The sequence below is a fragment of the Egretta garzetta genome, unplaced genomic scaffold, assembly GCF_000687185.1.
Source record: "Egretta garzetta isolate BGI_Z169 unplaced genomic scaffold, ASM68718v1 scaffold143, whole genome shotgun sequence".
NCBI lineage: Eukaryota > Metazoa > Chordata > Aves > Pelecaniformes > Ardeidae > Egretta > Egretta garzetta.
In genome coordinates this window covers 263,913-284,338 of record NW_009259310.1, presented here as the reverse complement: position 1 = coordinate 284,338, position 20,426 = coordinate 263,913, and the positions used below count along the sequence as shown (strand labels likewise).

Below are 20,426 nucleotides of genomic sequence, written 5' to 3'. Positions count from 1 at the left end.
GGCCGTCGTCTGCTGCCAGTGTCACAGCCCACGGGCAAAACCCACAAACACTCAGACTTTTGTGTGATAACCAGCACCAGCAGCTCCACCTGCAAATGGCCCCACACAGCTCTGCAAGGCACAGGGCACTCTGTGACGGCGAAGCTGTGGGCAGAGGCCCCTGAGCAGGGAGCCTGCTACAGCCGCTGCCTTTTGGGTGGCTCTGTGGTGCGGGCAGCACAGCCCCAGCTCCCTTGAAGCACGAAACCACTGGCCCGGCTGCAGAAGGCTGCCCAGGAGCTATACTGAGCGTGCGCAGCGAGGAGTCTGGGTCAGCTCTGGGGCTACGCCGCCTCTCGGAGCAGAGCAATGCTGCCCAGCTCGCAGGCCAGCGCAGCGCGGCTTGTGTCCGACACCTACCTGGCGAAACTCCTGGAAGGGCTCAGCAGCCTTCGCTCACAGAGCGCACTGTGCGATGTGACACTGGAGGCAGAAGGTGTTTGTTTTCCAGCCCACAAGATTGTTTTAGCATCAGCAAGTAATTACTGCAAAATCCTGTTTGTCGGAAACTTGACAAGAGCAGGGAGCCCGGATGGTAACGTCCAGCTGAAAGCTGTCAGTGCGGCCGGGCTGGGGAATGTTCTCAACTTCATTTACTCCAACAAACTAGACCTCTCCTTAGAGAACATCGAGGACACCTTCAAAGCCGCAGAAACCCTCCTGGTTCGTGAGGTGATCAAGCTCTGCTTTCGCTTTCTGGAGGGGTGCTTGAACTCTGAGACCTGCATGGATGTTCTTAACATTGCTAAAAACCTTGGACGAGCAGAGCTGAGCCAGAAAGCCATGTGCTACATAGGGCAGCATTGCAAACAGATCCTGGCTGATCCTCAGTGCTTAAAAGACCTGGACCGAGGAACCCTGTGTGAAATTTTAGACAGGACTGACAGCGAGGGATGCAGCGAGCTAGAGCTGCTCAGAGCCGCTGCGAGCTGGCTGCAGCACGACCGCACACGGCTGAAAGACGCAGCAGATATTTTAAGGCGTGTAAGATTCCCTCTCATTCCCTTAAGGGATCTGCAGAGATATGTCCAGGAAATGCCTCTTATGAGGCTGGACTCAGGCTGCCATAGGTACCTGCAGGAGGCTCTGAATTACCACTCCCAGCTGTATGCTCAGCCAGTCCTGCAGACCCAGAGCACAACCCTCCGCTCCGGTCCCACTGTGCTGCTTGTCGCCGGGGGCAGAACCACCGACAACTGCGTGTGCAGGGAGATGTGGGCTGCAGACCAGAGCTGCAGTGCCTGGCACAAGGTCGGGGACCTCTGTGTGCCAGTGTACAACCACTGTGTCGCTAGCATCAATGACTTCCTCTTTGTCATTGGGGGACAGTGCACATTTGATCCCACAGGAAAGCAGCCATCAAATCAGGTAAGATACAAGAAACCTTTAGCCTTGGAAAAACAGCTGGGGGAGGGAGGGAGGGATTTACTCCTCTGCCCACCACAGATCTTCCACCTCTACATGTCTTAGTGCTCCATGTGGTACCGAAAGCCCTTGGGAGTACAGCTTCCAAACTGTGAAGCAGTTGAGGGCCTGCCCTTGCTCCTACTGTAAGCTGCCATCCTCATCTGTACACACCTTCCCCAGCGCAGGCTCAGCCAGGTCCACATCAGTCAATCAAGCACTCCATGAACATCACCCCTGTCCCCGCTGCTGCCACCACGGGACTCGCACTGGGGAGGCACGGTTAAAGCCTGCCGCTTCACTTCAGAACCGCGCCTTCCTTGGTTTTGCCTGCGAAAGGGAAATCTGCTTTAGCTCCCAGGACCTTCCCCTTCTGCCTGGAGACGAAAAACACTTGTGCAGGGTTTTATGTTTTCCTAGCTGGCTCCAGTGTGCTTGCTAGAAAAGCCAGCGTGTTTTCCTTTCTTGTGCCTCCAGGGGCTTATTTCAGCACTATACTCAGCTCAGCAGTGCCACCGCAGACAGCAGCTCTCCCCACTGCCTTGAAGCAGCAGCAGCAGGCAGAGGATGCTGAAGCTGCAGGGCCTGGGGCCCTGGCTCCTGGGCTACAGCCCAAGCCTGGTGCTTGCTGCACCTGGTCCTGCAGATCCTGCACTTGCTCAGTGACCTGGGCTTTCTAACCAGGACTGACAAAACAAGCCTGGGGAGGTATTTGCTGCTGAACAAGATGTGAGTGGAAGCCCAGCCTTAGCAGAGGTGCTATGCCCCTGTGGTGCTGCCAGCAGGCACCAGGGAGGGGAAGCCCCTCGAGCCCTCTCCTGGACCAGAGAGGTGGGCAAAGCTCAGCTGCTCTCTTTATTGCACACTCAAACGGGATGCAAAATGTGATTGCTTAAAACTCACTGAAACGATTTTCAGCTGAGACATGCTAGCTGGTGTTTGAAACAAAGGTTTTTCGTCAAGCCAGCGTGTTTTACCTCCTGCTTGCTGCAAGCTGAGCGCACAGCCTCTTCCCAGACCCCCCCTGGGAAGGCCCAAATCTGAGCCTCCTGCTGCACAGGGAGGTACTGTTGTATCAGCTGGTTGAGCCTGTCCAGTTCTGAATATAAAACCTCCCTCAGCCCAGGGAAAACGTTTACCAGATCTTGAAGCCACAGGAGACGCATGCCAGCCACCCGCCCTCTGCTAACCATCACCCATCTGCTGTGATCCTAGGTTTTTCGATTTGATCCCCGCAATGCTTCCTGGCTCCAGGTTGCCAGCATGCTGGAGAGGCGGACACGCTTCCATGCGGATGTATTGTCCGATCGCATCTTTGCCGTGGGTGGTGGGACGCTGCTGGGGACCCTCACCTGCACCGTGGAGCTGTACCAGCCCGCTGACAACAAATGGGAGTTCACAGCACCTCTTCCTGTGCCTGTTGCTGATCATGCAGGCACAACCCACGAGGGAATCCTCTATATCTCAGGTGACAGAGCTGGTAGAAAGCAGCGTATTTTCATAGTTTCGATGATTTTTGCTGGCATCCTAATGTCACAGTTTAACCCTGAGCCCACACCAGTAACACCCACAGCTCCAGCCTCCCTTTCCTGCTGTGCTAGCACAGCCTCGCTGCTCTCCCGAAGGGCAAGCATTATTTTCTTTCCAAAACATGAAAGGTGACCTCACCTGCTTGCAAATCCACACCCCTGCTCACCTCTGACCTTGCAATCCTGGCTGAATCCCAAAGCTTTGCTGTCTGAAAAGGTAAACCAGGGGCAGGCGGCCGTAGTGTTAATACCAGGGTGGGATACCCTGGTATTAATCTGAAGGGAAGATGCAGGACTAACCCTGCTGCGCTGCTTTGTTCATCTGTGCAAAAAGAAGTTTAATGCAGGCTCTTCCCCTTACCCTCTGAGCCTGCACCGCTCCTGCCCTGCAGGGGATCCTCAGCCTTTTTGGGGCTCAGTGGTAGGTGCAGGCTGTTTAAAGCTGCACTTCAGGAAACTGTTGTAGCACCTTTAGCTTTTGTAGCTACTAATTTGGACTTGGAAGATAACCTTTGGTTTGTCCTAGGGAAAGCATTGTGTTGCTTGTGGTGTTGCCTCTGCAGTTAAAAGTCCTGGGCTCCTCTGCCATCGCTGTAGGCTCCCTCCTTCCTAAACCAGTCACAGCCAGCTGGGATCACTGTACTGCTCCAGTCCAGATTAACTTCAGCTGCGGTTGTGACGGTTGGTACCCCCGAGGCCTGCACAGGCCATCCTACCCCAATGCGCTCCTGCTGACTGGGGCTCCAGCACCGGCAGCGCAGATGCCTGGGAAGGAAGAGCTCTGGTTTGGCTGGGGGAACGGCCGTGGCTCAGGTGCAAGTGCCTGCTTTGGCTCTGCTGGCCCATGGTGCCACAGGCAGCTCATTTAACCCCTCCTGGTCTCGATTCCTACCAGAGAGCAAGGCCAAAATTGCCTCACAGAGCTCCAGACGTACCACAGTGATTCAGGCTGGATAACCTATAGCCCTCGGGTACAACATCTTACCCACCTGCAGCATTCATTTCCTTCTGAACTAGTGGGGCAAGGGCAGATTTGATTTGGCCATGCTACAGCCCTGCCCAAGCAAACTGAAAAGTTAAGAGCATAATTTCGGTACCAGTTTGAAACACAAGCTCCATACAGACAAAGTGTCCCCGCACAGAAAGCACCAAAGCCCAGGTGAGCTGGGGCTTACAGCCAACCTGAAACATCATCCTCCTCATTGGCAAAGACTCCCTACAGGCTGGCATTCAACAGGCAGCCAGCTGGAGGCCTTCACCCTTCCCACAGCAGCACCTCCCTCTGCAAGGAGCTTTCCATTATGCTCCCCCAAAGCACCTGAGCGAGAGCCTAGTAAAGGGAAAGCTGACCACAGCCCAGCAGGTTGGTTCTGAGCTGCTGCTGAAGATCCAAAGTTCAAGGAGCTTTGAACACTTTTCTTTCAGCCAACCATTCTGCTACGTGCATGGTGGGAGCAGAATCCCTAGTTAAAGCTGTTCTTGGTTACACCTGAAATACCCCAAGAGCTTTACTCAAAAATCTGTTGTGGAAAACCATTCACAGAAAGAGCTGGAACTGGTTGGTTTGGTTTGTTTTTTTTCTCTCTTTAAAATACCCAAGAAGCTCAGGTTTTAAATGTCACACCTCATCAGCTCTGCAGAATGATTTTAAACCTGAGCTTCTTAGGTATCTTAAAGAAAAAAAATCAGCTCTGCTGATGTTTGCAGAAGGTTTGTTGGACATCAGAGGCGGTGATGGATGATTTTTAAGACTTCTGCTTTCCTTCTAGGGGGCTTCTCTGGGGGCAAAACCTTACGAGACATGTACAGCTACCTCCCTCGCCTGCGACGCTGGGTTGGCAACAGTGCCATGGCTTTTCCCCGCTGCGACCACGGGATGGCTGCTGTCAGGGACAGGCTCTTCTGCATTGGGGGAAGGACACTGAAAGGAGTAAGTTCATTTGCTCTTATAATCCCCAAACTGATCCAAGATGGGGTCTCTGTACTGCTGGGCCCTGACTGTTTACTCCAACAGGCTGACCAGTAACCCGTTATCTCCAGCCTCTTAGGAGCCTGGCACAGCTGTGGGTCAGGCCGATAGCCTATGGAGATGCTGACTCTGCAGTCGTGTGTGTTAGAAGCTGCCCTGTTGTCACGCTATTTGCTAGAGTCCAAAGGCTGCTTAAAGCACTTTTTTTCCTAGAGAAAAGATAGGGTGGAGGTGCCACCTGCTAACACAGGAAAACCTTGGTGTAAAACTGGTCCCGTACCTGCCTCAAACACACTGCCCACCCGATCCTCCCCTTCTGAGCTGAGAAGGGGCGAAACAGTGGCAGATGGGAAGAGGAATGGACTGCGGTGAGGACACCAGCCTAGGTTTGAGGGAAGATGGCCTCAAGTTCTGGAATGCAAATGCAGTCCCTTCAAACCTGGGTTTCCCATCTCTGGAAGAGGAGGGAAAACACTGCCCAGGCTCCTGGGACCTGGACAGGGACTGAGAGGCTCACTTTAAGAGAATCCCTTGCCCTGAAGCTGAGAGAACTGAGTTTTCAGAGATCACTCAGCAATTCCCATTTGGAAGCATAAAGACTCAGGGCCTGGCCCCGTTTTACCGTGATGGGTTTGGTTTCTTTTGCAGGAAGTCTTAGAGCGCTTAACTTCTCACTGAGGAAGGGACAGAAACCTGTAAAGGGACACTGCACATCAAGGCTGACATCAGATTCCTCCAGATGACACAAACTCAGTTATTGTCCACAACTCAACTCAATACAGCCCTTGACTTCTTTGTCATGTGTCAAATGGCCGGACAGCAGACAGGCCCAGGGCTGTGCCAGTCCCAGCAGATCCCTGTAGCACCTTGCTCAGCTCACTCCTCTGGTTTTCCAAGCAGCACAAAGCTCCTTTCCAGCCATGCCATTCTGGTGTTTTATTCAGGTTTTTTTGAGGCTCCGATTGCTAAATGTGGGTCAAAAATCTGGCAGCTTGAGCCCCGTGGTATTCAAATAGATGTTGAGCCACTGGTTTCCTTTATCATGCACCAAGAGAGCCTGATGCGGCAGTGAGGCCCACTTGGGGCGTGATACGATGGGTGAGTGTTGGTCTGGTTCTTTGCAGGTGGAGGAGTGGGTTCACGTCAGCGAGACAGAGTATTACTGTCCTGTAAGCAATCAGTGGACGACGCTAACGCTTTCCCCATTCAGCTGCTGCCAGTTCAGCATTGCAGCCCAGGGCTCTATGCTCTGCCTGGCAGGAGGTGGGTCACTGCGGCTCATCCAGAAAGAGGACAGCGTTTTCCTGTATGACACAGAGGGGCAGGTTTGGAGGAAAGCCAGTCCCCTGCCTAAAGCTCTGGTGGATCACGCCTCCTGCATGATTAGACTGTCCCAAGTGATTGCAGCTGGTGAGATGGGGAGAGGCCCAAAGTGCTCCCCCATGGGCAGGAGGAAGGCATCTGCCCTCAGCTCGTTCATCACGAAGAAACACGAGTCCCACCCTGCCTCAGAAAAGGAGTAGGATGCGGATATGTCAAGCAGGTCTGACAGCGCTTGCCAAGGCATTAGTGTTCTAACAACTCTTCTAGTTGCCAGCCAAACACCTTTCTTTAGCAGTGGTTGGGAACTGGTGCATTTCTGACTTGGTGCTATCACGGTGACAGGCAGAACTTGCAAAAAAAAAAAGACTGAGTTCCCAATCCTACTGAGCTGCATCAAACCCATAATTCCTTAAATCAATTTTTTGTCATTCAGAACCTGTTCTTCTGAATAATGACCAATGTGGAATTTATTTTTAATGAGCAGCTTGAGAGATTTTATGAGGAAGTCTTCAAAAGAGCTTTGAATTCTATCTCTAATAATTACCTTACAATGCTGCTGGCTGACAAATTAAGTACTCCCAGAGACAAATATACAGGGTGTGTTTCAGACTGTCTTGCCACTGGATTAAGACCGCAGGGCACTGTGATGACAATCTTGTCCTCAACAAACAGACAAGAAAACTTCCTTCAGTGAACGTGCATTGAACCTGTGACTGCTTGAGCCAGAGAATGGGCAAACTTTTAGAAATGAACCAAGCACACTAAAAGTCCACATCTCATGGAGGGTCACCAGGCTAAGGGGCTACAATGGCTGAAAAAACTGACAGGGGTAAGTTTGGAAAGGGGAGAGAATGAACCCATGGGCCACCACGGGACATCCCAATGGACAAAGCCAGTACAGGGCAAAACATCCCAGTGGGAGGTCGGAGTCATGCACAACCCGCACAACAACGCGACAGCTCTACTTACAGGTGCTTCCAGAAAACAGGGTGTTAAATAGAAGACCAAACCGATACTGTTAACTCACCAACAAGAGCAGCCAGGCCTTGAATTGGGTCTGTGTGGGCAAGGATCTGGTCACAGCCAACCTGGATGAGACACATTACAGGCAAATTGCCATCAGGGTAGTTACCAGCCTCTGCTCCGCAAACGGCTAAGTTGGAAGATTTGTTAACATTATCACTTTCACATTTTGCAGCTTTCCAAGGGCCTAATACAACAGGTTTGGTTTTTTTTTTCCTTCCTTCCAGCCACAAAATACATAGAAACAAGGGGACAGGGCTAGGACAAAGTCCCTTTACTGCATTAAGCAGCTGTACAGAGGCCACAGTGATATACAACGGTCCCTTCTTCCTATGGGCAGAATATTTTGATGCCCCTCTCAAGGTGGGGTAGAATGATTATTTCCATTTCACAGGTTGCTAAACAGGCCCTAGAAGGGAACTGGGTGGAGCCAGAGACGGTATCTCCTGAGTCCCCGCCCAGCGCAGCCTGTGTGACCCCTTGCAGTGTGCATTTTGCTCCAGGAAGGACTCAAACCGTAAATGCCACAGAGGCAAAGGCAAACGAAGCCCTGTCGGCGCGGCATGCTGGAGCGCAGCAGAGAGCAGCAGCACCAGCCTCGTAGCTCACCAGAAGAAACCAAGAATTGCACCAGCAACTGGTGATCTGGGATCAAAGCCGGGACCTTTCGAAAGCAGCTGGTGTCTAAGAAGTCTTTGTAACCAGGCCCCTTTCCCACACTTCAACCATCTCTGACCACCATTGAAGTTTCCAGGTTTTCCAGTCTGCAGCAGCAGACTAATCTCTGCGTTACACTCCCAGGTATGTCATCTTCCTGGGTGATGCTTAGGAAGGAGCTTGATTTTTAGATCTCCATCCCTACCCGCCAAGAAAAATACACCTATGAAGGTGTGTTGAAGTGGACTGCAACAAAACTGTGGTTTTTTTTTAAACCTACAAGTTTTTAGTGTTTAAGAGCTGAAGCCAACAAGCTTGCACAGGCCTTTGTGTCTGAGGTAGAGGCAGAGCAGGGTAGGAGTGGCTCCAGCAAACCCTCCCCGACAAGCTGCATGGCGGTGCATTTCAAACAGCAGTCGCTACCACGGAGAAGTTTAACGTGCAGATTTACTTGTCAGAGTGGCTGCAACATCGGCCACTACCTCCCCGTCACCACCACTGATGGCGTGTGCCTGACAGTGTCCCAGGCTGTGCAGCCCCTGTGCTCTGCTCACCGAGGTGCCTGTCAGAACCCACGACTCTCACCCACGTCCCGGTGCTCACCTTCACGGGATGGGCAGGGAGGTGACCCATGAAATCGGTTTTGTAAGGGTAGTCCATCATGGCCATCATGGTGAAGGCATTTCTAGCAAACCCAAAAAGCTGGTAAACATCCCCCTTGTTGGAGATCTTGCTGCATGTGCCCATTTTGCTGCTGATTTCATCATAGGCTGCAGAAGGAAGGAAAATGAAAGGCACAGGCTTCAACAGAGGAAAATAATACCAGGCTTAAGCGTCTTGTTTCACTCAGGAGTAAGGAGATGCTGTAACACATGGATGAGGTTTCTAGGGGGAGGGACACATCGTATCTAAGTTTACACACCAGCGGATGTTCAGGCACTGCCCTCCTGTGCGGCTTCACAACCCCACCGGGCCCACAGCCTCCACCCTGCCCCTTGCATGGCCCCTGACACCTCCCTGGGGAGCCCACTGAGACAGAAGCAGTCCCGGCTGGCCCAGTGAGAAGAGCAGCTCAGCACAAGCCCGCCCTCACCAGTGCCCTGCCTGCTGCATCCTCCTTGCCCCCACAGGCTCCCTCCCTGGGGTCTGCTGTGCCCCCAGGGCAGCCTCCCCAGGCAAGCTCTCAAGAACAGGGTACGGCATACAGGTCCCAGTGGGATTCAGCAGCTGGAGGAACTGGCAGGGGAAAAAAAGCGCTCCTCAGGAGCTGGGTGCACGTGCAGTAACATTGGCATTGCCAAGTGAGAGCAGTGCTCACAAAGAACTCCTGAGATGTGCCTTCAAACTCCAGCATGTTGCAGAGCGGTCAGCCAGAGTCCGGAAATCCACTTCTGAAGAGATTCCTTCAAGATGCACTCATACACCTTTGCATTTCTGCTGGGGAAAGCTGCTGCCTTCATTTTCACCCTCCGCATTTTGAAGTCATAGTTCCTGTCTGTCCCCGTTGTACCCTACAAGCTGCCCAACTGGAGCCCAGCTGTCTGTACCTGGAAACCCAAGGCTTGGGACCTGCCTCTGGATACTCACTTGAGAGCCTAAGCCTTACGTATGACGTCCTTATCCACCCCACTGCAGAAAGCGTAACCACAGGCACACCTCGAAGGCCTTGGTTATTTAACAGCAACATTTTTCCTGCTGTGACCCAAAGCCGATAGGGTTTTGGACCCCTGGCTCCTCTGGGAAATTCCAGGACCAGCTCCTGCAGCGAGGCAGCGGCAGCTGGCGTTGGAGGCACACAGCCCTCGACATGCAGCACCACAGACCCAGCCAAGCCCTGAGACAGACCAAGAACCCACTGCAGCTCCCCTGACACCACGCAGGGCTCCCAGGAGCCGCTGCATCAGCCCATGGTATCTGCTCTGGCCCATCTGGGAGACACTGCATAGATCTTCACCAGTCTCTGTCCTTGGCTTCGCCTGATTATCCAGGGCTGGAGATGAAAGAGCCGGTGATGGCTGTTTCAAGACCTAGATTGCCTTCCAGATGTTTCTCAGATATGTCCAGTGAGCTGAGCTCACTGAGCAGTTGTCATACCCACCAGAACAGTTCTCAACAGCATGGGTGTTGAGGACAAGCATCGGGTGAAACATGAGGCTCTACCAACATGAAATGCAGGTGTTTTGCACCTGCAGGTGTTTCTGCACTTTGGGGCAGAAAAGACAGTTTCGTGAACACTGTGCAAGCCCCCACACAGATGCCTTTGTTTTGGTGTCGGTTACTAATTTTAATGCTAACTGAAACTGTTCATTAAATCAAAAATCAACTTTTGAAGCCGAAAGAGGCAGCCCGGTGGCCATTTGCATTGATTTCGCTGAAGCAATTCAAGACCTAGCTGAAGCAAAACTGAATCAACGTTTTCCACGTGGCTGGGACCACGTGGCGCTGGCCACACCTGGGAAGCCGTCAGCGGGGCTGTCTCCTTACCTCTGCTCAGGCACAAGTCCTTAATCTGCTGGAAGGCTTTGCGGACAGCTGGGACACAGCCTGGGCTGGACTTCTGAAAATCCTGAAGGGACAGAAAAGACTCGGGATTACAGATGCACAGAGGAGATACGTGTGCAGGCTGCACTGGGAAGAGCTGCCAGAAGTACCAGGAGATGACAGGGGTTACTGTCCCACTGTCAGAACCTCGTCTGCATCTCCAAGAGCGGTGACACCAGTGCTTCTGCCTTGTCCCCCGGACAATCAGCACATCCCAGCAGAAGCCAACAGTCTGCACAGCTCAGGCCAGGCCGCAACTGTTCCACCAGGTCTGGCTGGGACGAGCTGGTGGACAAAACACATTGCACTTAGTGGAGCCGTTAGACTGAGCAGGAAGCAGCCAGAGGAGACACGTGCCTTGGCCAGGACATGGGAAGAGGGTGCCAGGCTGCTAGGCCCAAAAGTTCTTTGGTTCTTTTTTAAACATGCAACAGAGTCCTTCTGACTGCACTTTGTCTATGAGAAGGAGCCATGGAGAAGTCAGTTATGAATGGAGGTCAGAGCACTGCTCTGGGAACCAAGACCTGCTTTTCTTCTTAAGCCTGCCAGTGACCTGGCAATGACCAAGAAGGCCATGTCCTTTTTCTTGGGAAAAACATTACTGATCCTGACAAAGCCCTTTAAGGTATGTTGGAAGAGCTGTGGCTGGTTGTGCTGGTGGAAGAAGTTGTTCCCATCACTGAAAGCTGCAGCAACCCAAACCGATTCACTTCTGTCAGCTTGAAGGCAGCTGGAGATCCGCTGGCAACCAGAGCTCTGTCACAGTCAGAGTTCTTGGGGCTCTTTAAGGCCCCTTTACCCTGCTAGGGAAGCAGTTAAGTAACCACTAATCACTAGCTAAGAATTTTTCTTACACAGACCCAGCCTCATGATTTGGGACCTTTCTTTTATTCCTAATTCTTTGCTCACTTCCCCTGTGAGCTGGCGGTTTATGAATTGAGCTGGAAAGGCTCAGCAAAAGTCACAGAGAAAGCTGCTTCGAGACAACGCACTCTGATGCAGGGGGGAAGAGCGTTCCCGCAATGACTCATCACATCTCTGTGCCTTCATTAGCATGAACAGCTCTCAGGGGTGTTCTCTCACCGAGAAGAGCAACTGAATTCAGGGTTCAGATGCACAGATTGCTTTCATGCAAACATGCTGAAGGTGGAAGGAATTGCTTTGAAAACAACATAGAGTGCTCGCTTAGGATCTCAGCCCAGAGTTCAGCTTAGTGCTGCAGGGAGAATATATTTTAAAATTAATTGGAAAGTTTTTTCCCCTGAAAAGGTCAAAGCCCTCATTTCAAGGGTGTGCAATGACTGGCAGCATATTCACAGCTGAAACAAGGCAGAGCCATCAGCTGAACAGGGCATCCGAGAAGGAATTGGCTTCAACCAGGGAAGAATTCCCACCCCAGGGCCTGTTAGATGACTGAGCGGTACTATGTTCTTTATTTTAAAATGCATAATTTTAAGATGTGTTTTATTCTTTTATATACTTAGAGTTTGAAACGCCATTGTGTTTATTTTCGTATCTTCTTTATTTAGTCTCTTCTTTACACTCACTGGTAACGCTGTCTCTCCTGTAAGTCTCTACACTGAAGTAAAGTTTTCATGTACATAAATAAGAGCAGAAGGACCACAAGTTTCATACAGAGGTAGCTCAGGCCAAGCCACCTGCGTCACCCAGATCTAGAAATCCATGTTGAAAGAGGCAAAGCCATCACAGGTTTCAGTGCTACCAGGTAGTACATTTCTTTCCTTATACACTAAATGCAAGTCAGTTCTAAGCAATGCCACCTTCCTACAGGTCCTACGTCCTCAGCATGCAAAAGCCACATTTACATTTTGGGTTTAGGTGAACCCAGGACACCTTGTCTATTTTTAGTTAGTGAAATGAGGATTTCCAAGCTCTTCATTGAAATGCAATCACCTTGGGACTGCTGTGAATCATTGATATCAATGCAAAACACAGCATTTTGGGAGAGGGTGTGAAGAATACATTATCCAAAGGGGCTTCAACCAGGCACAAAGGAAAACTTTCAGGCTGTAATATGGTCAAGTCACTAGAAATGGGAAAGTCAATCCTCAGTGGTACCCTAAAGGTGCGGAACTGAGTTGTGCTGTTCGTCAGAGCAGCACCTTCAGGCCCTGAGCTGTGCTCAGTCATCACATCTGTAGCTGCTGCTTTTCCTTGTGGGTTCCCATTTAATTGCATTCCCTGCCCAGCACTGATGCTGTAAAGACAGATGTCACACATGGAAAAGGAAAAAAATCCAGCCTTCTTAAAGGAAAAAAATAATGCTCCTGAAAAGAGGCGCTACTTACTGCTGTCACATCTCTGAAGAACTGGGAGGGGTCTCCAAGCCCAGACACAGACAACAGAGGAGCACTGGCAGCTAATGCTCCGGCCACAAGGTTTGGGTATTTCATCCTCATGTAAGCGCTCAGCATTCCGCCGTAGCTGCCACAGGAGAGACAAAAGAGTTATTTCCCTCACCGGATACCTTACAACATAACAACTCCAAAGCTCAGGCCAGCACTCACAGGCTCACCTAACCCAAGGCAACAAGAAGCTTGGGGGTATCTAGCAGATGCCATCCTCACGTAAAAGGATCCAGTTCTAGTCAATGAGCAGCACTCAATGTGTTCTTGCTGGCCTTTCCCCAATACACTCACACCAACTCCAGTGGGAACACAGCCCAGTTCGCTTCTGCAGCCGAATGTAAATCCTGCCTCAATATTTAACTCTGCACCACCCTGAGTGTGCCCTGACAGCTTCAGTGCGGAACCAAGTGGGGCTCAAGTGATGCTGTTGCTGTTCCGTGCGGGGAGGAGACACGTTTTGCTTGCAGGATTATAAAGGACAGCTAGGCTCCTAGCAAAGGCTGTCCCTGAGCAGCACAGAGCATGCAGCCCTCTCTAGAGCACTAGAGGGGGAAAGGGGGAGCATTCTCCCCAGGCTCCCCAAACAACAGCTGGGTACATGATATCAATATAGGGGAGGGGAGACATTAACAAATACACAATGAAACTCAAAGCCACCTTGGTAGCTTCAGTGCCAGGGCCACAATCTGCAGATATCTCAAGGGTTGCTAGATAAATCTGAGGTGATCGAAGTTATTCGTATGCCGATGTTTGTGGAGTCACTCTGAGGTCGCTCCTGGGGGTGGCAAATGACATTCCCAAAACGCAGGTAACCCCTGGTCTAACTTCAGGCTTACCGGTATCCAAACCTCTCTCCCCACCACCTCTGTGGCGGTGTGCTCCCCCCTCATCTCTGACTCCCCCTCCTTTGACCTCTTTCAAGTGATAACCACCTGTGGTGGTGGTGATAGATGCATCTGGTCTGTGTCTGGTCGTGAAGGATGCACCCACTGGGTGTGGGGGGAGACAGATAACAATGCAATAGCCAAGGGCTGTTGTGGAATGTGCCCACCTAAGCACAGTGGTCAGTATGCAAATATGACTATGAGCCAATTATCTTACCCCCATAAATAGTGAGCAGCCCAAGAGCCCTTTGAGCTCTCCTGCATGGCAGCAGGCTGCACGCCAGGATCTCCCCTTGAGCAGGGACGCCTCTCAAGGTTACTCCTCGAGGTTGAGAGATTCCTTACCACAACAGATTCTTGGTAAGTGACTAACAGCATGCTAACTTGGAAATCTTAGCTAAGTGACATAAAGGATTAATTGCGCATATATAATCCTTTAGACATAAACCGTTGACCTGGGACTAGGATTGGATCCAGCCACACCTAGACTCTTCTCTGAGGGAGTTTAGAAAGCAAGGGGATCTTTTCTGAACCTCATGACTCAATGGGAGGGTCTCCCTGACAGTCTTGTCTGACCCTGTCCTCTGTGCAGTAAATAACAAAGTGTACCTTGCCAGCGAATCTTATAAACTATTGTCACATTTATCACTGACCTTTGTTAACTCACTGTTTTACACTAATAAACCACATTATTTTTGCCTCCCTCTCACTCCATCCGCAACAAGCTCACATGGTTGAAGTAAATACCATTCCCACGTCACCCACATGAAAAGCAGTATGCATTTCTCTGGTCTTGGAAACAGGCATTAGCTGAAACCTGCCCCAACTCATTTCAGGTAAAAGTTTGGCAAATTTGTAAGCAACAGAAGACTTGTTTTGTTTTTTTCCTCCCACAGGAAACGCTGTGCTGCTCCAGCACTGCCGTATTTCAGCACCCTTCACGTGGGCTCAGTGCTGCTCAGGGCTGCTGCAGCCTGAACTCCCATTTACGCACACGGAGCTTGCAGTCCAACGTGCAGCCCAGCTGGCAGGCCTTGCCGAGGCCCCCTCGCACCTCCCCAGCTCAGGACAGCTCCTGGCCCTTTTCACACTTGCTACTGTCCTGATAGTCACAGTACAAACAGCCCTGAGAGCCACGGTCCAGCCACCACCACAGGGAGCTGGAAGCTTAATAACTGTCAGGTCAAATGCTTTTTAGCTCACTGCAACTGAACTAGAAGCCCTGTACTTGGTGGAAGCCTTTTAACAGGAAGTGTCCCCCTACTACAAGCGTGGGGAGCCATCCAAGAGACAAGGACATCACATCAATACAGCAAGCACTTTGGGGAAGGACTTCTGCTAGGAAGTGAGGAGCAACCAAGCAGCAGGTTGCAGAGCAGAATTACGAGGGAGCCCACAATGAAAGTGGCCGGATGTTGTTAAAGAGGCTGTGTTTAACAAAAGGCTGGGTGGCCCCTGGAAGCAATATTTTACCAACTGTCAGTTTTCTGTATTTCCAATGTAAAATGTTCTCATCCTGCAGGAGGAATTTTCTGCAGTTCTGCCTGACTTGTACATTGAAGATGCCTAGAAACATCCAGTCAGTAGCGCTCCTCCAAAGCAATCACAAATGGAGACTCATTCTTGGTGGGAGACCTGACTGGGACCTGGTGACGAGCTCTTGGGAGCTCAGGCACAGGCACATCTGCCCTCTGTCGGATACCTTAAAGCTCTGCCTTTAGAACTTGCTTGGGAGCCAAACAGACCCATAAGAACAGCGACTGTGGCTGGGAAGGGATGCAGAGAAGGGAAGAAGCACACAGGATTTTTACCTGCCTCCAAAAGCAATGACAGGGCAGTCTGCAGCTCCGTACTGCTGCTTAAGCTCAGTAATTAGCACCGCATAGTCAGCGAGGGCTTGTTCCACGGTAAGCAGACCAGTCTTCTTCAGCTGTGTTGACTCAAGTCCAAATGGAAGAGACTTCCCGTAGTACCTCTGAAAGGAAAGAGAAATGCTGAGGGAAGGCCAGTGTCAAGGTCTGGGTGTTCTCATGATAGAACTGGGATAAGTGTGCACAAATGGGAAGCGATAACTGAGCAAGTGGTGTCCTCCGACCTGTTTGTAACTGAGGAAGTGCCTTGTCTCCCGCATCTGATAACCAGAGACCTTCAGGACATGTCCTGTAGAGGACAGACAGTCCATGACAAGCTACTTTAGTGGATGTCAAGCGGGCCTTCAGCATGTGGCTCTCTCCTGAAATCCCCAATTAGGAAAGGGAATAGGCAATCTCTTCATGCATAAATTGTGGAATAGAAAGGTTGGCCTGGGACTTCACAGGCTAGAGAGATTAAATATTATCCAAACAGAGTAATTCTAGTCCAGCATGGCATTCAAGGCCTGTGGAAACTACTTACAAAAGCACTGGGCTAAAGCAAACATCCCATGACCCAGGTTTTACTGAACCAGTAGTTTGTATCCTGGACTGACAGTAGGCATAGTAAAAAAAATTCAGAGGCCATGGTTAAGTAAAGAAGAGCTGCTACCATGGGGAGAAAGCTTACAGCAGGTACACCTCAGCTTCATGGCAAGAGATGGTATTATTTTTCTGGATGTGCAGAAAGCTGAATTTGGTAATTCTGAACAGAACAAGACTCTATAGTATGCATAATGACTGAAAAACTCACGTGCTCAGCAAAAATCACAAGTGCTTGCTGTTCCTGTGCTAATTCAAATATGAAGTCAGAGTTCTGAGCAAAAGTCCAGATGTCACCTTCATTGCCAGTGTAGAAAAAGATGGGTCCAAATCCTTTCTTCCAGAACTTTGCTGAGTGAGACAAATGACAGAAGCAAATAAAAAAATCCCCAGATAAACAAAAAAACATGAGCATGAAATGACTCTACTTTTGGTGAGTTTGGGCAGGAGCTTAACAAGGAAGAATTCTGTGACTGGGCTGATTCCTGAGACCCAAGCTGGGGAATAAAGATGTTAGGAAGGCCAGGCTAAAGAAATCTCTCATTTGAGCGGGGGTAAATAAGAGCTTCCATGAGATCAGCACATGGCGTGGTACTTGTACTTCTGCCTGGAAATCCCTAAAATCTCAGTTCTGCAAGGGGTTTGGAAACAGCTGCCCCCCAAAAGAGCAAGTTCCCATTTATATCCCCTTTTCAGCCCAGTTCATCCCAAAACACTTGCACAGATCACTTTTCCCACAAAATGGATGTTAGGGAATCACCTGCACCTTTCTGCTGCTCCTGCTGTGATGTGTAATGTAGAGCCAAGCTGTAAATCACACGCCATGGAATGGTGTGGGTTGGAAGGGACCTTCAGAGCTTATCCAGTCCACCCCCCTGCCACAGGCAGGGGCATCTTCCACCAGATCAGCTCGGTCAAAGCCCCGTCCAGCCTAGCCTTGAATGCCTCCAGGGATGGGGCATCCACAGCTTCTCTGGGCAACCTGTGCCATTGCCTCAGCACCCCTGCCATAAAACATTTCTTCCTTAGGTCCAGTCCAAATCCACCATCTTGCAGTTTAAACCCCTTGCCCCTCCTCCTGTCACTGCAGGCCCTGGTAAAAAGTCTGTCCCCATCTTTCTTATCAGCTCCCTTTATATATTGAAAGGCTGCAATGAGGTGTCCCTGGAGTTGTCTCTTCTCCAGGATGAACAGCCCCAACTGTCCCAGCCCATCCCCACAGCAGAGGGGCTCCAGCCCCCTGACCATCTCCGTGGCCTCCTCTGGCCCCACTCCAGCAGGTCCCTGTCTGTCCTGCACTGGGGATCCCTGAGCTGGATGCAGGTCTCTGGGGGTCTCACCTGAGTGGGGCATAATCCCCCCCCTCGCCCCACTGGCAACGCTGCTGGGGATGCAGCCCAGGAGATGCTGCTGCTGCTATGCTGATATACGTTATATATGTAACACACGCACGTATGTATCTCCCATATGATATATCATATATGTATGAAGATGAGGTGCTTCACCCTCTGATCTGTTTAGTACTGAAGGCAAACTGAGACTTGCAGGACAAGCTGACCCATGATGTCAATACTTGCTTATCTAACAAAGAGTTGCTTTAATGCTTGCTGACTTTAACAAACATTTGATTTTAGTATAGTCTTAAATCACACAGGAATTAAGAGGGATAATAAACAGCTTTCCTCAAGAACATACCACAGACCATCAGTTAAGCGTTGATTTCAACCCATTGCCACATCACCCAAGGGCACCCTCCAACAGCGGTTGTCGTACGGGTGCTGCTGCAGCATGTCACACGAACTGTCTCCATTAAGAGAGGCCTGAATTTAATTCTTGGTGTTCTCGACACAGACATGCCAAAGCAGGATTTCGTTTGGAAATAGGTTTGAAACATTTCACTAGCGAAACTGCTGCTTTTTGTTAACAAAGAGGCTGCTTCTCTCTCTGAGTTGCATTTGGTTTGGGTATCAGGCAGGAAACAGAAGTGTCATTTTCACTCCAGCTTGTCTTCTGACATGCCTCGTGGCTCCCGGAGGAAACAACCATTCACAGGAGCCAAAACCAACCCAGACAGGTTGCTTGAAAAGGTTTCTGTTTTTAGATTGAAATCCTGGAGAACTGCCAGTTAACCTCCAGACAGTCAGATGTCTTGTTGTGAAATAATAGTCCCCTTCAAGTTCTTGCTGATAATCTGGAAAGTCTCGTATTGCACAAGCAGCAGCAGAGGGGAAAGGAGCCACTCACAGGAGCTTTGAGTGAGAAGCTATTGCTAAACCCACAGAACTGCAATGCTAATGTTCCTTTTCTCACGAGTACTATTCAGCTCTGCCCAGGACACACAGATAGAACACAACACTTTAAAAAGAAAACAAATAAAAGTTATGCAATGCTTTAAGCCAGACAACCCCAAAATTCTGTTCAAAAGAGCCATTTAATTAGTGAAATTTCAGCCTTGGGTGTGCTATCAAAATTCACTGGTGTTCCCATATCTTTGGGCTGAACCAATCCATTAATTTGTGCTTGGTGAAATGTATTTGACCGGGTGGAGGTGCTGAACAAGCTGCAGGGTAACGGGTGACGTGAAGAAGGCGAAATGCTGTATACGAAGCCCCAGATGCGGGCAGGCACCAGGCTGGGCAGCCCCCTGGGCTGGTGCTATTCACTGCTCCACGTTTGCTCTCTCCCTGGTTCCTCCAGGCAGGATTGAAAGACACGTGACGCTGGTTATTGGAATTTCTGCCTTTTAGTCACGTTTAGAAAAGCATCCTCTCTCTTACTGCCTCTTGCACAGAAGATAACTCATTATTTGGCTAAAAAGGAAGACTCTACTGGCTCCTTACTGGAAGCCCTCACTGTTCAGCATGACTTAAGTCATCTAAAGTTGCAGGGGTTTAAATAATGCAAAACACTGACCCAAGAGGAGTCACCTTCATTCATAAGAATGACCTACACTCATAAGAACGACGGGTAGAGTGCAATGTTTGGGTCCCTATTTGCTTTTCCTGCTGCATTCAGAGCACTGAGCCGCAGTTGTACGAGATGCTGTGCACAAGTATGAACTGGGAGAGGAGTGGCTGGAGAGCAGCCCTGCAGACAGGGACCTGGGGGTGCTGGTGGGCAGCAGCCTCAATGCAGTGAGCCCTGGCAGCCAAGGGGACAAACCCCATCTGGGGTGCATCAAACTCAACACGACCAAGCTGGTCAAGAGGGATCGTCCTGCTGTATTCAGTGTTGGTGCGGCCTCACCTGGAGCACTGTGTGCAGTGCTGGGCCCCACCATTTAAGAAGGATGTGAAAGTCCTCAAATGCATCCAGAGGAGGGCACCCAAGCTGATGACAGGGCTGGAAGGCACGTTCTCTGGGGAGTGGCTGAGGACTATGGGCTTGTCTGGTTTGGAGAAGAGGAGGCTGAGGGGCAACCTCATTGCTCCTTACGGCTTCCTGAGGAGGGGACGTGGAGATGGAGGTGCTGAGCTCTGCTCCCTGGGATCCAGTGACAGGATGCATGGGAATGGTTCAAAGCTGCATCAAGGAAGGTTTAGACTGGCCATGAGGAAGCATTTCTATACCAAGAGGGTGGCCAAACCCTGGAACAGGCTTCCTAGAGAGGCGGTCGATGCCCCAAGCCTGTCAGTGTTTAAAAGGCATTTGGACAATGCCCTTAACAACATGCTTTAACTTGGTCAGCCCTGAATTGGTCAGGCAGTTGGATGATCGTTGTAGGTCCCTTCCAACTGAAATCATCTACTCTAGTCTATTCTTTCTATGGTGAAGACACACATACACGGAGCCAGCCCTGGTGAAAGCCTAATGCAGCTGCTGCATCTGTCTGCTCTTGCTCTAGAGAGGCCAACCCACACACCCACACCCCACATGGCCAGAATGACAAATTGCAGGGAAGGAGAGGCAGACACAGCCAATGCTGGGGCTCACGAAGGGCTGGCAGGCAGCTCAGGCTGACCCCTGGCTGCTGAGCACCAAGCAGAGGGGCTCTCAGAGCCTCAGGGCCGGAGCAGTTAAAGCTTAAGCTGGTGGAAATTCAGCCCTGAGCCATTGCAGGGCCCTGCTGCGGCCGTGCCGAGGCTGGGACAGCTCGGGCAGAGCACACCCACCGGGACCTACCTGAGACCAGGTACCGCTGCGGGAAGGTCTCGTTGCCACAGGTCTCGAAGCTGAAGTGGTCCCGCACCTGCGGGAAGAGCCGCTCCTCCAGGCCGGGCCCCGTTGGCCGGGCA

At 50.8% G+C, this 20,426-nt stretch overlaps 2 protein-coding genes across 2 annotated transcripts in view; one reads left to right on the top strand and one right to left on the bottom strand.

Moving 5' to 3' along the window:
• DPP7 (dipeptidyl peptidase 7) overlaps positions 1 to 20,425 on the bottom strand; it is a gene marked incomplete at its 5' end in the record, with an annotated part of 28,099 nt that extends 7,674 nt beyond the window's left edge. Inside the window, 7 exons of the mRNA XM_009636275.2 lie at positions 7,292 to 7,352; positions 8,548 to 8,714; positions 10,429 to 10,510; positions 12,795 to 12,930; positions 15,550 to 15,713; positions 16,403 to 16,542; positions 20,314 to 20,425. Coding sequence (XP_009634570.2) covers positions 7,292 to 7,352; positions 8,548 to 8,714; positions 10,429 to 10,510; positions 12,795 to 12,930; positions 15,550 to 15,713; positions 16,403 to 16,542; positions 20,314 to 20,425 — 862 coding nt within the window. The remainder of the gene's footprint in view (positions 1 to 7,291; positions 7,353 to 8,547; positions 8,715 to 10,428; positions 10,511 to 12,794; positions 12,931 to 15,549; positions 15,714 to 16,402; positions 16,543 to 20,313) is intronic.
• LOC104123961 (kelch-like protein 13) lies at positions 1,509 to 6,608 on the top strand. The gene is made up of 2 exons (XM_035891908.1): positions 1,509 to 4,902; positions 6,066 to 6,608. The coding sequence occupies exons 1-2, from the start codon at positions 4,711 to 4,713 to the stop codon at positions 6,462 to 6,464; spliced, it is 591 nt and encodes a 196-aa protein (XP_035747801.1). The 5' UTR covers positions 1,509 to 4,710; the 3' UTR covers positions 6,465 to 6,608.
• Position 20,426: the final 1 nt, after the last annotated feature.